This window comes from Pelmatolapia mariae, linkage group LG12 (assembly GCF_036321145.2).
Source record: "Pelmatolapia mariae isolate MD_Pm_ZW linkage group LG12, Pm_UMD_F_2, whole genome shotgun sequence".
In the NCBI taxonomy this organism is placed as follows: domain Eukaryota; kingdom Metazoa; phylum Chordata; class Actinopteri; order Cichliformes; family Cichlidae; genus Pelmatolapia; species Pelmatolapia mariae.
The window spans coordinates 9,619,537-9,638,671 of NC_086237.1; the positions used below are offsets into that span (position 1 = coordinate 9,619,537).

General features: G+C 39.5%; 1 protein-coding gene across 1 annotated transcript; it reads right to left on the minus strand.

Annotated features, from left to right (window-relative positions):
* Positions 1 to 521: 521 nt before the first annotated feature.
* On the minus strand, positions 522 to 1,524 carry tcima (transcriptional and immune response regulator a). The gene has a single exon (XM_063489792.1). The coding sequence runs from the start codon at positions 1,377 to 1,379 to the stop codon at positions 1,077 to 1,079; it is 303 nt and encodes a 100-aa protein (XP_063345862.1). The 5' UTR covers positions 1,380 to 1,524; the 3' UTR covers positions 522 to 1,076.
* Positions 1,525 to 19,135: the final 17,611 nt, after the last annotated feature.

Sequence of the window (19,135 nt, forward strand, 5' to 3'; positions counted from 1 at the left end):
TGTGTCACAGTGAAGAACATTAGAGGTAGAAATGTGCTGATAGTGTCTTTTTTTGTTGTTTTGTTTGCTCACTAAGAAATAAACCCTATCCTAGATTACATGACTCAACTCTACACACACAAGCTGTTACACTACTCTGTGATCCATCCACCTGCACTTAACGTCAAAGACAAAGGTCATTTACATCATTATTTACCCATTTCTATGGTAACTTGAATTGTGTCTGACATGAGGGTTTTCCCTGTGTGTGACTAACGCTGAGCACATAGGTCAAGCTCTGAGTGTGATGTCATTTTTTTTAAAAAGCTAAAAGTATTTCATGTAGACTCCAGACTGTTTTGTAACACTTAAAATGTCCCATGTATACTCTAATGCAGTATAACAGTGTTAAGCCCGCAAATCTAATGTGCCACAAATGTTGACCTGATGTGCCCTGATTGGTGGTTACCAAAGACCATGTGTGACACGTGTAAGAAAGACGAACAAGGATTCAGTTATAGTATACAACAAAATAATTTATTTTATAAAATTACAAACAAAAGGAACTTTTCATAAATGCAGTTCATTGTGCTGAGACATGTTGGTGACAATAACACATTGGCCACTAATAACTTGTAGTCGTACAACAAAGTAAAGCTGAGGGACAAGGCATGTGTTCAGGATAGGCATTCATACAGGCAGGTTCCAGGGCACCATGAAGTCTCACACTGCAGCTGTGCGCCATCATCAGCACAGCGATTTGCATCAGTACAGTCACGCACCCACAAGAGTGCATCAGTGAATTCAAGTCTGCATGAAGACTTAAATGTATTCCCTTCATATTCCCACTTAGTTCATGTCGCTCCAGCCCGCTCCGGGCAGGACTCCGCGCTGTCCCCTCCGTCCATGAGGCGACAGCCGCCGCACGCCGCCGGCTGAGCTTTCTTTTTTCCTTCGGCACCTGACGCTCGTCTCCAGGCGACAGGTGAGCCACACCTGCGGCAGCAGCCCAGACACACCGGGAGTGTTCTCAACATTCGGCTCACACACGAGCCGACACACAGAGAGACAAAGGCGGTGAAACTGCTAAAACACAGTCAGCGCAGTTTGAACATCTGCCGCACCATCCCCGCAATCTGCAGGAACTTGTCCTTCTTTCGCTGCTTCAGAGCCATCAGGGCCCGGGCCGTCTCCTCCGGATCCTGTGTGTAGGAGAAGATGCTCCTCACTCTCTCCTCCGCCTTCATGTCGCCCGTTTTCTGGAAAAGCCTCATCAGCGCGTCCTGGTTGACGTTCTCGAAAATGTTGGCCACGGCTTTCTTGCGGTGAGCCGTGTCGAACTTGTTGCCGTGGACGGATGGGCTGACCCGGCGGCATTCAGAGGATACGTAGGAAGACATCTTAGCTCTTTGTGTCTGTAGAGTATAGTGTCTCTGCTCCAGCTGTGGCCCTCCAACTCGGTAAGGGGAGTTGTTCGGTGCGCACTGTTTCTGTGGAGCGGCTCAGGCTTGAACGTTAGGCTGAGTGAGTGCCGTAGAGCATGAGCGGTAGGGTATTTATGGAGGCAGTGTGGGGTGTGAGTTTGCCGGGACTCACTCCCAGTCGGTGACATCAGCAGTTGTGAAGCAGACAGACGCACCGCCCCTCCGAGCCCAACGTATTAGAGAGTCCCTAAGCACTCCACACACACACACACACACACACACACACACAGGGAGCAGCCTGATAAAACCATTGTGCGCTTTATCTGTAAGGCCTGTTGATTACAGTAACTTAACTGCTTAACAGAAATGCTGTTATGAAAACTGAATTCTGAAAGGGTCTCCTTAAAGAAATCAAAAGATTCTGAAGAATTCATTCGCCTTGGTATTTCTCCATCGGCACAACTTTGTGCTGAACATTGCGGGGGTCAAGATCTCTGTCTAAATAAATCTGGGTAAATTCCCAGATGATTAAACATGCAACTATTTTGCTGGTAATAACTGAAATGAGTAAAGAAAATCAACAGCCTATTTATGCAAGATAATTCATAATTTTATTGCCGGAGTTATATTGGTTGGGTCTAATTGTTGCGGGGGTCATAACCCCCCTAACCTCCCTGGAAATTATGCCCGTGTATTTCTCATCTCTCTGTGCAATACTGCTAGTGCAGGTGATGTGGATGGATCTGTTCTCTCTGTGTTTCTGTAATACTGCCAAAGATTGTTTACAAAGTGAATTAATTTCATAAAAGCAGTCTGACTGAGGGATGCTTGCCTCTTCTTCAAGAGTCTTATTAGTTTATTTTAGTTGACACAACCTCTGCTCATTACATTTTTAAAACATCAGAATCTCCATTGTTAGAGGAAATGGCAGGAATGTGGGTATCAGTGAATACGTTGTTGTCTGATTGCGATGTTTTAGATTCTTTCCTTTGCTTGAGGGCAAACATAAATAGCAATGGGGAAGTAATTCTGGACTAATGAGTGGCTGCTCATTATGACATTACCCTACTTGAGGGGACACCAAGATAATTCTGAATGACTCTTTCTTTAAATTTGGATCAGTATATTTCAGAAAGGTCTCCAGTTGGCTCATTTTTATTACTTACTTTGATAGACAGACAGACAGACAGACAGAAAGAAAGGAAGAAATAAAAATAAGACACCAATCAACAAAAGAAAACACAAATATATATCTTAGCACTAATGTAGGACACAAATACAACAATAACAATCTGTCTTAGTGTATGAGTCATTTGTTTCTGTAAATTTGTTGGCCCAGCTGGCCGCTAGGTAAAAGTGGGCAAAACAGGAATGGATTATTAGAACTGTTAGCTTGCTTTCTAACACAGAGAGAATGTGTTTACTGCGTGGGTGTTCGTTTCCTCGTGCTGTGTTTAGTGTTGTGATGTGACTGTAGTCTGGCTGAAATAAGTCTCTGTTAGATTTAAACTGTTTGCAAAACCCCCCACACAGACACACTTTTTTAAGTGCTATTTTTGAAAGCAAACTTTACTCCAATTAACTAAAAATGGGTTTTCACTTGTTCCAAAAACTGCAACAGCAGATTGTATCTTCCTTTTCCAGTTAGCAGTGTGCTTACATTTTGGACTTGACATGAGAGGGTTGTTGAGCTCTGTTTATGCCTGGAGGTGACTGGAGGCCAACGCAGCCCGGCTGAGTTGCGCTGATAAGGCTGTGAGGCGTTCCCCTACTTGAAACTCTCGTTATAAACACACAGCAAGTGTCATAGCAGCCGGTGTTTTTATGCTGAAAAACTGACATTTGCCCTAAAATGTCCCCTCAACATGGTGCCTTATGTGGAAAAACACATTCGGGTACAAGTGACTCAGGAAGTGTGTGTTTTCTTGCGGAATAAAGCTTATGCATGGTATGGCCGGCATGTGGCACTGACATTGTTTGCTGATTTTGAACAATAAGCCAGAAATGCTTGTCTGGAGCTGGCACAGAGACAGAGAATAGCTGCACTCACCCTGGAAAAACATGGAACTGGAAATGGCATATTTATGGCCCCAAAGCTGTCCCAGAGGCGCGACAGATAAGGAATGCACAATAAGGTTTCAGCAGTTAGACGGAAACTGGAGCCTTGTGCTGCTGACCCTGCTCTCCTGTCCACCCCGAGCAGTCACGTTTTATCATAACAAAAGATTCACTAAATTTAACCAAGTATAAAGCATTTTTTTCTTCTTCGTTTTTTCAGATGTTGTCTACGGAGAGTTGTTCTCAGGAGACAGCAGTTTCACTCCCTTGTATTTTGCTCATTTAAGTTTTAGCTTGAAGTGCATAATTAGACTCTGAAACATCCCTCAAACAGACTGGAGGCCACAGACAGGGCATTTCATTGCACGTTAAGATTTGCAGTCGCTCTGAAGTCCTTGCAATTATGTAACAGAGTTAGTGATCAGTCTTATCTATTGGACCACTTTTACTGTGTTTCACCCTTATCTTTGTTTATGGTTGTTTTATAATATAGTTATTATAATATGATAATTCCTATCTCTGGAAGAGCTTCCAGATTTATTGGACTGTCATATTTTGGCATGAGCTGTCTGGCATTACCAAAGAATGTTTACACAAACTTCAGTTTTGAAAAGCTCCAGACTCCTGCAGTATTTTATAACCACAGTTTGGGATGCAAAATGAAGGTTACATAATGCAGCAGGTAGCCTTGTATTAATTGCTTTATAGTCTATGCTACTTATGCAGATGATTATTGAGTCTATCTAAACAAGACTGCTACTTAAATAGCACTGTTCTACACATCAGAGAACTTAAAGCACTTTGTACAAGTATCATTCACCCAATCACATACACATTCCTACAGTTATCTATGCCTAGGCACTTTCTAAAATGTGCACACGCAAACACAAATATCGTCTCCAATGGATGTACTGGGGGTGACTTCAGGTTCAGTATCTTACCCAAGGATACTTTAGACTGAAGGAGTCGAATCACTGACCTTCCTAACCTTGTAATTATTGCACAACAGCTTACTAGTGTGAGACACAAACTAGTTTGTGTATTTATTACACAAGCAGGTCTTAAAAATATATTTTTTGCTTTTTCCCAAACACAGTAAAAAAAATATGAACAGAATTTGCAGAAAATCTGCAAATGAAAATACAATAATGCATGCAATAGGTGCTTTATCTACAGGTATACTATTTAAAGAATTAAAAATGGAAAAACAGAGAAAGCTCAGCCATGATAATTACAGCTTAGATCCTAATGGTTTTTTGACTTTCTTCTACGATTCTGGATTTAAAGGACCTGTGCAAGTCTTTACTGTGTCTTTATTGTGTCTTTATTCTGCAACCCTCCTGTTTCTGGACAGCTAACAAGAGATGCCTAAACAACAACATAAACGTTACAAGCTAACATCGTGGACTCTTGCGTCCTAAAACTTTTAAACTACCTTCCCTCTGATCAGCACTTTGATTACATTCTTACTTCACATGAAAGTTTGTTTGCCTAGTGCGAGTCTGTCCGCTTTAGATCCACTTCAAAAACTAGTTTCAGTAACAGCATAGCAGCGAAAAGGAGCTAATGGGAGTGCTTACTGATGGAAAAATACAGATATCTTCAACAATTCACCTCAGTATCACTATCATTAACCTGTCATTCCTGTCATTATTCAGAAATGAGCTTCGTTGACTCGTTGACAAAGTAAGGGATAATGCACAGAGATGTGTCAATATCAAAATGTAATAAAAATCAGGTAAATATCTGAGCAATGAGCACTGACCATGGTCCACTTGATCCAGTGATTTCAGACACAGTCCAGCAACTGGGGCATGTTAACCATCTTGACACAAAATACTGATAAGCATTATAAGCAACTTTTGTAGGTCTTCATATCCTGTCCAATGTAATTTGAGGAGTTGCTGATAACATAATGATATGTGATGTCAGGTTAGCATGGCATGTCAGTTAGCATCAGTTACCATCCATCTTCAGCCCTCACTTGCCAATTTTTTTCAACATAATGAGCAAGATGCTTGTCATGAATGTATCTGACTTCCTCTCAGAGAGCGTATAAACTTGTTTGTTTACTTATAGTTGTCTCATCTACATAATGTTTAGTAGGTTCACAGTTACCTGATTGCGTGGAATCTATGGACAGTCTATGGATGCAGGTTTGCTAGCATTAGTTGATAGCTTAGCATGCATACTCAAAAAAGAAAAGTGATGGTGACGATGTAGTGCTAAACTCAAGACTTCAGGGTCATCCATAAACCTGTAAATGATGTCATAATAATTCCATTCATCATTTATGTAGAGTCTCTGACATACATTAGTCAGGTCATTCACCCTTGGTTTGGCTCAGGAGTCTCTGCTGTGTGTTTCAGGGAAAGTGCATCTTCAGTTATTGTTGTTGTGAGTGCCAAAATTGCTTTGAGGAATTAGAAAATATCTATAAAAAGCTGCAGATCTGAAAGGGAAAAGAACACTGAAATGAATAGGGGGTAATTCCAAGGATAGGACTTCCTGCTGAGAACAAAAAGACTAATGGAGTGCTTGTTTACATTTTAAACATGATTCTTTTATCTTCCATCTCCTTTGTTCTTTTTTGTCAGGTTGATGTCAGTTTGGACTTCATGTCTCGCTTATAACCTGCTACTTATTTTCATTCTTTTCATTTTTCTGTCTTCTAAACAATAACTTGCAATAGTGTTTACTGAAATGATAGACATTGTTTCCCCCATTTTTCTGCATGGTACGTTTAATCTAAGCTAAACTAATCTGACATATACAAAGCAGCTGGCTGTTTACCACATGACAGATCAAAATTCTTCGAGTAAATAAATGTATTTTCCTGAAGATTACTTATTCCTTTGAAGAAAGCGTATTTTGCTTAAATACCTTATTGTTTTTCCCTTCTTCGTTTACATAAAGTGAGCGCAGATTATATAGATATTAGCATCACAACGTGCTGAGGACAATGATGATTTCATCAACATCATGTGTAATTCTTAAAAAAAATCCATGATTAGGAAATTGTTGAACAGTGATGCTTGTTGAAACAGTAGGTGACGTAAGAAGCCGAGATGTCAACATGTGTACACACTAAATCCTGGATAAGTCAAAGATACTAAATGATCCCAGGTTACGGGGCATTTGCTTTTCTCTAATATGGGCATGCAGTGTTTTGTAAATGCATCAATTCTTGTTTGCTCTTCTTGCTGCGTAATCCGGCCTAAATGTACCAAATATGTCAGACGATTTGAACCTTAAACATGTAAAGTATACGGCTACAGTTTCATCAGAAGACTGCCCAGAGTGTTTGACCCTTAACTTCACAATCGACTAAATGTATTTAGAAAAAACTAACATGTGAATTCTACTGCTCTGCTAAAAATAAGCCCATCTGTTCATAGCAATGAAAACAAGCACGCAGGTTTTAGAAGTCAGTGCTGGTAAATGAGTCAAGCCATCTTAGTGTATATAGCTCAATAACAAGCGCTGGTAATAATGACAAATAATGAATCCCCAAGCTCCAGCTTTGTGGTTACAATAGGAGAACACAGGCCTGTGTTTATAACTGACTGTAGGACCTTACTGGAATCTGCTGCTGGCAGCAAACACCCAGCCTGTCTGTTTGGCAAGCAGCTGCTTATGTAAGATGTGACAGGAAGGGAAGGACATTGGGGGGTAGAGTGGGAGTCTCTGGGGGACTAGTGTGTGTGTGTGTGTGCGTGCGTGCGTGCGTGCGTGCGTGCGTGCGTGCGTGCGTGCGTGCGTGCATGCGTGTGTGTGTGTGCACTAAGGGAACAGTAAACATATCCCCCTTAAGTGCGTTTTCAAAGGCAGCTTGTGAAAGATCTAGATGAGTGGTGCAGAGGCGTGAAGCCAGCACACATTACTCAGACGTAACTGGCACCTTAGTTGTCATGATGGTAACACTTAAACAGTGATATTATAAGAGAATTTGCCGCAGTTGCAAGTGCTGTATGCAAGCAGGGGGTCCTGCTGAGGATTTAAAAAACAAGCCAATTCTGGTAATTGTTTAGCCGAAAATAAAAACACTCAAAGTGCTCAGTAACGTCCAGGAGAGTGTCTCAATTATAAAACAGATATAGTGACTCAACCACCTTCCTCTGGTTTTATGTTGTGTTCATTTAAAACATACAAAATGCATCACATGAATCTTGACCAAATGTACGGAACGAAGTCTTCAAAGCCTTTCGTTCTGCCAGCTTTTCTTTTAATCGTCACCTTTTGTTTCACAGCTTGCTGGGCACTGGAGCCACAGGCGGTAACAGTAGATGCGGATTAGATGACTGAGCACTGAGGCCACATGGACACCTAGGCAATGCAAGGCACCGTTACACCGAGCCAGTTCAATCCGGCTGCAGGTCGGTTCAGGGCTGGTTGCACCACAGGGGCCCAAGACAAAAACTCCTCTTCGTCTATCCACATGATGCTCCCCCAGTCAGCAGCATGAACTGGGCCTGCAATTCCAAGCATCACTGGATAAGGTGGATGGTACTGAGGTCACTCGTCCATAAGCTGGTTGGTTTTCTAATGTCATTAGTCCACACATTAATGCCTATAATATATAATAATATATTATATATATAATGTATATATAAGTCAAACTCAGCTCTCACACTTGCACTTAGGATATTGGAAAGTTTTAGTACAACCATTATTTTGCTTTTGTTAATGTTAGATATCATAAGGCTGCAGACCTCTCAAGCTCTTATAGCATAAAACCTAATCTCTTAGAGGATCATTTGACCTAGTAACATACATCATTTAGTGGACCAAACACTATTGTATCAGAATATGTAAGTTTTTACTACCTCCCAGCCCAACACTGGAAGTACAAATTCTAATTTGCAATCCCTTTTCTTTGTGTTGAATCCTAAAACCCTTTGCCCAGGCTTTAAGGTGTTTATGGTCAAGTATTCCTGTTGTCCCAGTTTTATGAAAATTTAAGTGCAGCTTCTTTTTTATATAATTCTACCCATACATACAAAATAAACAATAACAGTATAGCTTAATGAATAAAGGAATGAGGACAGACTAATCTGAGCACAGTTCAAAGCTCAAGAGTCAGTACGAAGAGAAAAACAGCCATAAAACACATGCCCTGCATACACTGTTTCAGTTTCTGTTTATCATGAGCAGAGGCTGCAAAACAGGGCAGTACGGTCACGCACCCTTTACTCCTGAGTGAGGATGCACTGCTGCAGACAGCTTTGCAGGGGCTAACATGGCTCACTGTCTCCATGGCGAAGCCTTAAGGACAATAAGAGTCAGCGAGTGGAGGTGGAGAGACAGGGAGGAAACCGATAGGGTTTGACTGGGTTTCCATAACACTGCACCAGTAAACACGGGGTGACTCAGTTAGATGAATTATAATGTCCTGTTGCATTGGAGGCCATCTGTTTCTTAAGATGTGATGAATAAACCATCCCACAATACAGTTTCCGCTTTACGCCTCAATGTTTAGAATAAAAAAAAAAAACGGACTCACAAACTGACCCTTACATACAAAAAGGAGACGGCCAGTTCTTTGTTTATAATGATGCTGTTGTTAGTCAGAGGATGTAGATTGATATATTCCACCTCCTGCGTAATCTGACCTAAATGTGCCAAATATCTCAGATGATTTGAACGTTAAACACGTAAAGTAAACGGGGACAGTTTCAGCTTCTTTGTTTTTTGTCCTGTTTGCCATTCGTTCAGATAATATGTTCTCCATAAGCTCTTCAATCGCTTCCTCCCAATGTTTGCTAAGTGCTCATTTTACACATCATTTGATTATCAGGATTCTTTTTTCTTATATGGTTGGGCCTTTTCCTCACCTTAAAGTGCCTTGAGATGACTGTTGCTGTAAAGTGGTGCTATAAATCTAAAAATGAATTGAGATAATATGTTGTTGCATAACTTCGCCAACACTCCAAAACCTGCTTGTTGCATAAACCTGGCAACTCAATAAAGATCCATAACAAGCTGAAGGAGCCTGGGTGAGTTGCATCCTCCGCTGAGTCAGCTGGTAAAGGTTGCAGTGTATGTGGGTGTTTATCTCTGTGCTTTGCCTTGGATATTATTTTGATATGCAATCAGATATTGTAAATTAAATGATCAATATAAGTAATCATTTAATATCTCCTTGGAGTGAATCACACCCTATTTCACCTAGTTGTACAATAAACTGTACTTCAGTGTGTGGACTCAAACACTGGGTGTTCCCCCAGTACAACCACAGTCTTGTGCCCTTGCCGTCTGTCTCTCCACCTCAGATGTGATAAAAGTGTGCTGACCCCATGGCGTGCACGACAAAGAAGTGTATGAGCTGATGTCGTTTGGTCCGGCACCAGGTAAAGGAAACGGCTGGGATGTGTCGGCAGTAGGTCCATTGTTAATCTTAGCAGGAAGGCAAGGTCATATCAGAGACACAAGAGGGTGGAGCACGCAAGTCAAGTCTGCACTGATGAACAAGTCAGCTATTGCAAGATAATAAATCAAGATAAATCAAGAGGGGTCTGATTGCAGAACACTTTCAGTGGAGACTCCAATCATAGCCTGTAACAGTGAAGCCAGTGCGGAAGTTCCTTTTTACTGGTCAACTGAGGCCAATAGCTGCAGGAAGACGTCCTGGCCTATGGAAGTCTATAGAAAAATGACTGTTAAACTTTGGTGAGTTTGCTAATTAAATTCATGATGGGACTGTCTTCTTAGTCACTTATTTCAGGTCATACTGAATAGATCATTTAATGCAGTTTGTGCATTTTGGTCAAAGTACTCATGCTCATTGGCCAACAACTTGTCAAACACAAGTTACTGATAAGTCAACTCCACCTCCTGCCAGTGAACCTGTTGCCGCTGCTGGCTTATTTCTACGACACCAGGAAGCAAAAATGTTATGTCTACATTAATGTATTATAAACTCTCTTGGTTTCTTCTGTTCTATTCATTGTTTCATTAAAAGTAGGTCAAAGGTCAAAGAAGTTTCAAGTGACATCAAAGTAGTCGCACTTATAGCCCTGCACATCCCTTTTTTGTAAAGCAGACACATGGAAACCAGAGATGACTCTTTCATTTTTGAAACCCAAAGAGTGGTGGTCAGACACTTTCAATCACACAACTGGATCTCTGTTTAGACAGAAAGGAAAACATCACTTATGGGAAATAATGCACCTCTATTTACAGTCACTGGACAATTATTAGACCACAGTAATGCCGACTGAGAGCTTCCACAGACTACTACTGCCAGTTTCTGTCTGCAGAACAAATATAACAGCTTCAAGGTGTTGACAGTACTGTGCAAAAGTCTCAAGCCACCCATTGTTTCCTTATGATTTAATAGGAAAATGGTTAGTGCCTGGTGTGACTACTTTTATTCTTCAACACAACACAACTCTCTTCGGCAGCTTTCTTGTAATTTCTTAAAGTGGTCTTCAGAAATAGTTCTCCGGGCCTTTGAAGAACATTTACTTACTAGTTGAGCAATCTTTATGCCACTTTCTGCTTATTCACTCAGTAACACACACAATCATACGATACTTTTATCTATACTTAACCTCAATAGTTTGTCCAAGGACATGCAAATCAGAGGAGCTGTGGCGCGATCTACTGACCTGATAGTGACAGTTGACATACTTCCACTGTGTGTTTTTCTACCCAGGTAGGCTTTTATTCTATTGGCAGCGTCTGCCAGATCAGTGTCATGCTGGTAATTCAATGCTTTGCCAATCAACTGTTTGCCAAGTGTTTTCACGTGGTGGTTCTCAACACCACTGGCCAAAAGCAGCCACAAACCATGACTGAGTTTTACAGATGGCTGTAGATATTCACTGTTGAACCTGATGCCCATTTGAACACCCTATTTCAAATTTAGATTCGTCACTCCACCAGACCTATTGCTACTGAATTTCAGTCCAGTTCTTGTGTAACTTGGCACGCTTCAGGCCTTTCTCCCTGTTTCCGTTCCTGAAGAATGGCTTCTTAACTGCCGCTCTCTTACTGTTTAAACAGAAGGGAAAACGTCAGTTATAGGAAACAAGTAGATTTTCAGTCTACTTCTTGTGTAATGTGGTGTATCTCAGCCTTTTCTCCTTATTTCCTTTCATTAAGAGTAGCTTCTTGACAGCCCTACTCCCACTCTTTAGACAGAAGGGAAAACGTCACTTGGGGAAATAATGCACCTCCATTTACATCAGACCATTTCTAATAAGGCTTCAGTGAACAACAGGTGGACCAAGTGAGGGATCAAATGTATCTCTCACATCTCATTTCTGGACTTTCCTGCATAGATTTTTAAAGAAGCGCTGCACAACATGCCAAGATATGACAAGATTTGAGCTGATAACACTCTCTTTGTTGCAAAAATATAATTTTATGCCTCTCATATTATGTTTTTCATAGACTCAACTAAAGAAGAGAAAACAGAATAATTATAGTTGTTTTTTTCCCAACAGACCACTAGTAACAAAGTGCCTAAAGGTACAATTTAAAATTAGGTCAACTGAGTTATCTTTTATGTGTCAACACATCAGTAGTTTGTTCCTTGAGTAAGGTGTTTTCTTTATGCTTGAGTGAATCGATCAGATAATGGTCAGGTACTGGTGCTGGTCTAAAAATGAGTGCATATGCAGCTTTGAAAGACCTTCAGCAAATCTCTAAAAATGAGAAGAAACTCTGGCTGCTTGGAAGCGAAACAGAAAGAAATAACAAGTGGGTCAAGACTTATTAACAGTGCCGTATGTACAAGTGTTTAGTGTGAACCTTTTCAATAAGTCTGTGAATTAAAAGAAAGAGGAAATGACCTAGACGCAATAAGAGGAAGTATATCAGCCGAGCCTTGCAGCAATTCTATGAGCTCAGGGAGGTTTAAAAGTGCTTAACATTGTAGTTTGGACATGGAACTGAGAGCAAGTGTCTGCTTTAGGCTGATTCAAAGCAGTATAGTAAAAAAACTCAGTCTTCTGGATGGCTTTGCAAATATATATGCTATATAGCCAAGATAGAGTGCAGAGAAAGCTGGCATAGGAGCAAATATCAGCTGGGAAAACAAGAAGCACATCTCCTTTAAGATGGGCTCTCTTGACCTCACGTGAAACTCATAATAGTACAACTCATCCACTTAACACACTGTATACTGCAATAGCTACACCCTTTTTGCACACACTCTCCTCTTATTCAGCTATTTATCAATAAGTGACTTATATGTATATAAGTCGTGTATATATTGTATATATTGTGTCTATTTCTTACTTAGTGTATTGTCTGTCTTTGTTACTGTTTATACTGGAGCACTGTAACCAAAATAATTTCCCCTAGGGATCAATAAAGTATTCTGATTCTGATTCTGATAATATATGTGACAACGAGGACAAAAATCCTGAGGAAGTGAGAGATAAAGAGAAATGAGGTCAACAGTTACTTTCCACAGGGGATCCACTCTTAACGCACACTGAAGTACTGACAAGCACTGAGTCATAAGTTTCAGAACGTAGCATTAAACTAAAAGGCTGCTGTTTCTAAGTCCTTGTTTATGCTGCATGCTGGACAGCAGGGCAGGCATCATCATCCCCCCTGCTCCACTTTGGACCACGGCACGTGGCCCACATGAAAAACAAGCCATGTGTGGAGCCAATGCAGCCTCTTCTTCAACCTGCCAGCGACGTGTCTCCAGCCAGGCTCCTGAGAAAAATACAAATGAAACATCACATGTACATGACAGATTTATTATTCTACAGCTATTACGGAATAAATGCAAAGCAAGCAAAAGATGGCTCGAGTATATTACATAAACATACAGCCTTACAGACATTCCAGAGGTTAATCCTAAGGGGAGGATTGGTTAGATGGAATGTATGATTTGCAAGCGGAGCATGAGAGAACAAGAACAAATAGGAAAGATGGATCAGTCAGCATGCAGTGTTTGTTCTGTTGTATAAATGATGCTCTTAAGAGAATTCCTGCCTAATATTCCACACTCGATCACAACCGGAGAAGAGTGTTGACTTGCAAAGTAGCTTCTTTCCACTTTCTGTGTTTATACCAGTAGCTCTTCCTGGCAGTTCAAACTGAATGTGGATAACAAGCAGTTTCTCAAACAAATGTAATCAACTTAAGGAAATTCAGCACACCAATTAGGGGAAGTGATTTAGTAAATAAGATATAGACCTGTGGAAAATGTGTATCTGCATTTACACATTTTAAATGGAATTTATACAAAGCTATGCTGTGGTCAGTATATAAAATATAATGCCCTCTAAGAGCCTCGTGAACCATCACTGGTAGTTAAGGTTAGATACTTCTCAGGTCACAACATGCAAACATATCCCACCAAAGAACATACAAAATAAAAGTGTGACAGATTTGACCCCAACCCAGTGTTTGAACTCCGGAGAAGCTTGCATTAAAAAATCCTCGATGGATTAGTAATTATATTCTGCTGATACAATACAGTTAACACAGTCTCCCTAGTTCTTAATAGTTTATGTATGCTTTGTTTCTTGCAAACATATTTACCATATCTTACAAGAGTAAGAGACAGTCCAGTGACATGCATGTTAGGTTAGCTTGTGATTATAAATTGAACCTATAGGTACAACTATTAGCCTGAGTGCTTGTCTGCATGGTGGTGTGTTGGCCCTGTGATTGGCCAGAGACTTTGTGAATTGGTTTAGAAAATATATGTAAGTATGGCAGACAGATGAATGGATGGAGTACCAAGAAAATGAAGATTTTTATTTATTCTTATGTATGCCACGCTTCAATTTCATTTTATTCATTTAGCACCAAATCACAACAATAGTCACCTCAAGGTGCTTTATATTGTAAAGACCCTACAGAGAAAACATTCAGAGGACCCCCTATGAGCAAGCACTTGGTAGCAGTGGGAAGTAAAACTCCCTTTTAACAGGAAGAAACCTACAGCAGAGCCATCGGCTGTGACTGGTTAGGGGTGGGTGGGGGGGGGGGGGGGAGACAGGGCAAATGGTATACTGTGGATAAGTGCCACATTGTTGCTTACATTGTGGGCCCCCTTTCCCCTTTTTAAGGCATGGTGTCTGCTCTATATACCACTCTAATCTCAAATGAAGACTATGAAATTGCAAGACAGTCTCTGAAATGTTGCCTTTTTCAAAGTATCAGCAAAGAGAAGGCATCTGGATGCCTGAAGGCTAACCACTGTCAAATCTCAAAATGGATGTGACCTTTTTCCACTCTCACTGATGTGTTATGGATCTTGGCTTGCGGGTAAATTGGAAAACTCTTGAGCCAGATTAATTTCAAGGTCAGACCAGTGGTGTGGAAGTGACTGTAATGTCCCTGGAGTCCAGTAGTAGCACAGTTGTCATGCTTTCTGTGTTTGCAGTCAATAAAGTTCAATTTTTCCACACATAGGTCATGCAAGCCAGCTGTTGGATGTCCAACAGCAGAAGCAGTGATCCCTGAATGCCACCAGTTGGTAGGCAGAACAGATAATATGTTCCAGTTAGGGGCATTAAAACTGAAATTGTGAAGTGGCTGGTTTAGAGATCACATAAGCTGCCTGTAATCACAAGCTGTTATAGTGTGATTCTCATATTTCAATATATGAACATTTTCAAACAATATTGCAATGCCCAGTTTCAAAATGATTCTTTAACATCACGGTAAAATGTCATGTTAATGTTAATGATAATATGCTAGAGCCTCCTACAGGCAGTTCAGGTTTACTGCAGCTTCACTTCATAAACAGCTGATTGTTTATAAAGTGAAGCTGCTGCTCTCTGCTGCTGATGTTGAATATTTCAACTTTCAGTTTGAGGAGGAGGGATGACACCAACCCTGAGTCTGTCAGGTCATCCGAGGTTACACATATTAGTCTGTATAAAACTGTAATCAAAATGTTGAATAAACCAAACACTGATATGTTAATGTCTATCTGCACTTTGCACCTATCCACACTTTTATTTTGGCTTCACTTTGACGTTTTGACATTTAGGATAGCAATTCTAGAATACACTAGAATAGAATAGAATAGAATAGAATAGAATAGAATAGAATAATCATTTAATTGTCCCACAAGGGGAAATTTGGTTGTAACAGCAGCAGAAGAAAAGCAAATATACAAACAGAACAGGACAGAGAACAGAAACACACACAATTTTTACAGAAAAAATATTTACATCAACTTTAAATTTTCAGATTTCTTTAATGCTTTTTTGGTGCCCTGCCTCTTGCTCCATAACAACTGTAAATGTCTCCACACTGCATCATTTGTCTTACTCTTTTTTTTTTTTACCCGACTGCAATATGAGAATGTTAATGGAATGCAGGGATAAATTTGTGGTATATGCTAAATTCACACATTCGAGTGCGAAAGCCAGGCTAAAGTCTAAAAATTTTCTTTTTTCTTATTTTTTTTACTTTGTTTATGTATCATTTTTCTATCTTTATTTTCTATGACTTTCTAATCTGTCAAGCTGCCAAACCCTGCTCATTCTTTGAATTATTGTAGTTTACTGTTGCACAATTTTATTAAAATAAATAATGGTGCGTTGGAGTCCACCTTTACTGTACAATCTTAAAATATACAGGTGTGAAACAGGAAAAGTGATACATCTCCTGCTGTCAGGCCTTCAGGTTTATCCATGTGGTGTCTTGTGGCCTGAAATAATATTTTTTGCACTGGCACAAATAATTTGTGGGGCACCTGATTGTTCTTTCATTTTAGTTTCTGTTGAATTTTTACCCCAAAATGTTTGTAGAAAAAAGAAAAGAAAAAAAAAACACCAGAGGCATTGGCTGCATTTTTTCATATTTACTTGTATAATTCATTTATATAACAACATTTGTGCATAGGTTTTTAAAATTTACAATTTGTATTTGCATTTAATGTTATGAAAATAATTCACTAAACATGTTTGTGGTTTTTACAGTAAAAAGAAATTACTTTTTCCTACCAGGATTTTATGTTTTTGTTGTGATTTCGGATCAGTTGTGTTAATACAGCATGTCAATGAAAAAATAACAGTAAATTCAGACAGGTGAGATTGTGCTGAAAGTAATGATACCAAACAAAGCCAGGCAAAATAAAAAGAAGTTGAAAATGGCCAGTTCTACCCTGGACCCCAGTAAATCATGAAAAATTAGGTTTAGATTTTTGATGAAATGTGTGTTCATGACACTGAGAATTTCTGGCATTTTGCATAAATTAAAGCATGTAACAATTTCATTATTTCTAATAAAAAAACAGTGTGAAACTTAAGTTAGTTGTGTTTTAAAAGAACCACCCTGTGTCTTGTAGCTTCCTGAATTTTATATTTATTGGGCTACGTATTTATTATAAATATAGTTAAACACTATATTTATATGAAACATGTATGCTTACAGCATTAGATGTATTTAAACCATATCTATTGCATATTACATAATGTAACACCTGCATATGTGTAAAAAAAACGGCTTTGATTTTGCCATCCTCATGCAACCCTAAGAAAAGTTCTCTAGATTCACCCCTGGTTGAAGGAGATAGTTGCTCTCTATATTCCTTTGGATTCTCAAGCTTTAATCAGAAATGTTCCGAGGGTATGTTACTTGCTGTTCCTAGAGTAATTAAAAGTAGAATGGGAGGCAGAGCCTTCAGTTTTCAGGCCCCTCTTAAGTGGAACCAGCTTCCAGTTTGGATTCAGGAGACAGACACTATCTCTACTTTCAAGATTAGGCTTAAAACTTTCCTTTTTGCTAAAGCATATAGTTAGGGCTGGACCAGGTGACCCTGAATCCTCCCTTAGTTATGCTGCAATAGACCTAGGCTGCCGGGGGGTTCCCATGATGCATTGAGTTTTTCCTTTCCAGTCACCTTTCTCACTCACTATGTGTTAATAGACCTCTCTGCATTGAATCATATCTGTTATTAATCTCTGTCTCTCTTCCACAGCATGTCTGTATCCTGTTTTCCTTCTCTCACCCCAACCAGTCGCAGCAGAGCCTGAGCCTGGTTCTGCTGGAGGTTTCTTCCTGTTAAAAGGAAGTTTTTCCTTCCCACTGTCACCAAAGTGCTTGCTCATAGGGGGTCATATGATTGTTGGGCTTTTCTCTGTATCTACTGTACAATATAAAGCGCCTTGAGGCAACTTTTGTTGTGATTTGGCGCTATATAAATAAAATTGAATTGAATTGAATTGAATTGAAATGAAGTGATGAATACCAATGATTAAGTGTTCCTATATTTAGTAGTCCAAATGGTACAGTCCACCTGAGTACCTTGATAGATTGTGTTCAGAAAAAAACATATTTCTGCTCTGACTGTTGTTTAAGTAAACTACTTTGTAGACATTTACATACACAGTGTGGCGTTGTCATGATTACAGGGTCAACGTTACAAACTCTTATAGCGTCCACCCAAAATACCCGATAAGATCACATAATTTGAAAATAAATCATTATTTATTTGTGTACATATACATATATATATATAGGAATATATAGGAATATATAGGAAATACCACCAAATTGGCACTTCTTATTATACAGCCTCAATATTTGTCCTTCATAAATGAACCAAATCGTCCCTCCTCCTCAGATTTCAAATTGAAAGACTCACTTTCACGCAGTTTCCAACACCATCAGCAGAGAGCAGCATCTTCACTTCATACGCCCGGCTGCTATAAACAGATGAGATGAGCTGAAAGTGTCTTTTCCACCTGTCCGCACTTTCACTTTTTAATTTGACATTTTTACATTTAGGGTAGAAATTTAACTTTATATTTTCCTATTTTTTCATTGCTTTTATTATAGCCGGCTTTTTACCCCATATCAGCTGTAATAGTCTCCACCTCACATTCAACCCCAGTTGGATAAGAGATTACAATGGATTGGTTTGTCTTCCTATTTCAGCTTTACTCCATTAACATATGACATGTGTTAGGAAAACTTTTTTGCATGCAAAAATGATTTCATTTTTCTATCTTTTTATGTTCTATGAATTTTCAAGATACCAAACTGTGTCCATTCTTTGAATTAGGATAGATTAACAATGATGCAAATGGATTAATAGCCAGTTGTAACACATTTGTTATATAACACAATTGTAAATGATTAAACTTCTGATTAAAAACTCCAACAGTTTCACAGGAAACCACTGATCAATCAGTGTTATTGGTTGTTTTTTTATGTAGCTGGGATTTTTGTGTGAAAACCAAGTAAGTACACGTGTGAATATTAGAGGCTTTGGAGACTCGAGTATTGTTGAATTTTAAGGAATTTGCTAAGAGGTCACTGCTGAGGTCAATCTTTTTTGACTTTTAGGTTCTTCACTAATCAAAATTTCTGGAGAACAAAAGAAGACTTCAGAGAACAATCTGTTTCTGAATGCTCGGATACGCTGAAAAACAGTTTTTTATTGTATTTCTTAATCTCTGCCTACACCAACCACATACTTCATTCATTCACACCAGAAAAAAAGAAACAACTAAAATCAACAAATAGTGAAGAAGCAGGAAATAGAGAATGTGTGATGCATTATATGGATAAAAGCCCCACGCCGCCTACCCATTACAGCTGGGGAGGAGCTGCTCAGCCGTGTAAACACCCACTTTATGGCTGAGCAGCTGCAGTTCCTATGCCTAATACCACACACAGAAAAACCTCGTGACACCCAGAAGAAGAAATGTTTTGATATTTAGATTTTTCTGTGTTCAATT

Bases quoted from the DNA above. Each gene is read 5' to 3' on its own strand.
- tcima (XM_063489792.1), bottom strand. From the start codon at position 1,379: ATGTCTTCCTACGTATCCTCTGAATGCCGCCGGGTCAGCCCATCCGTC.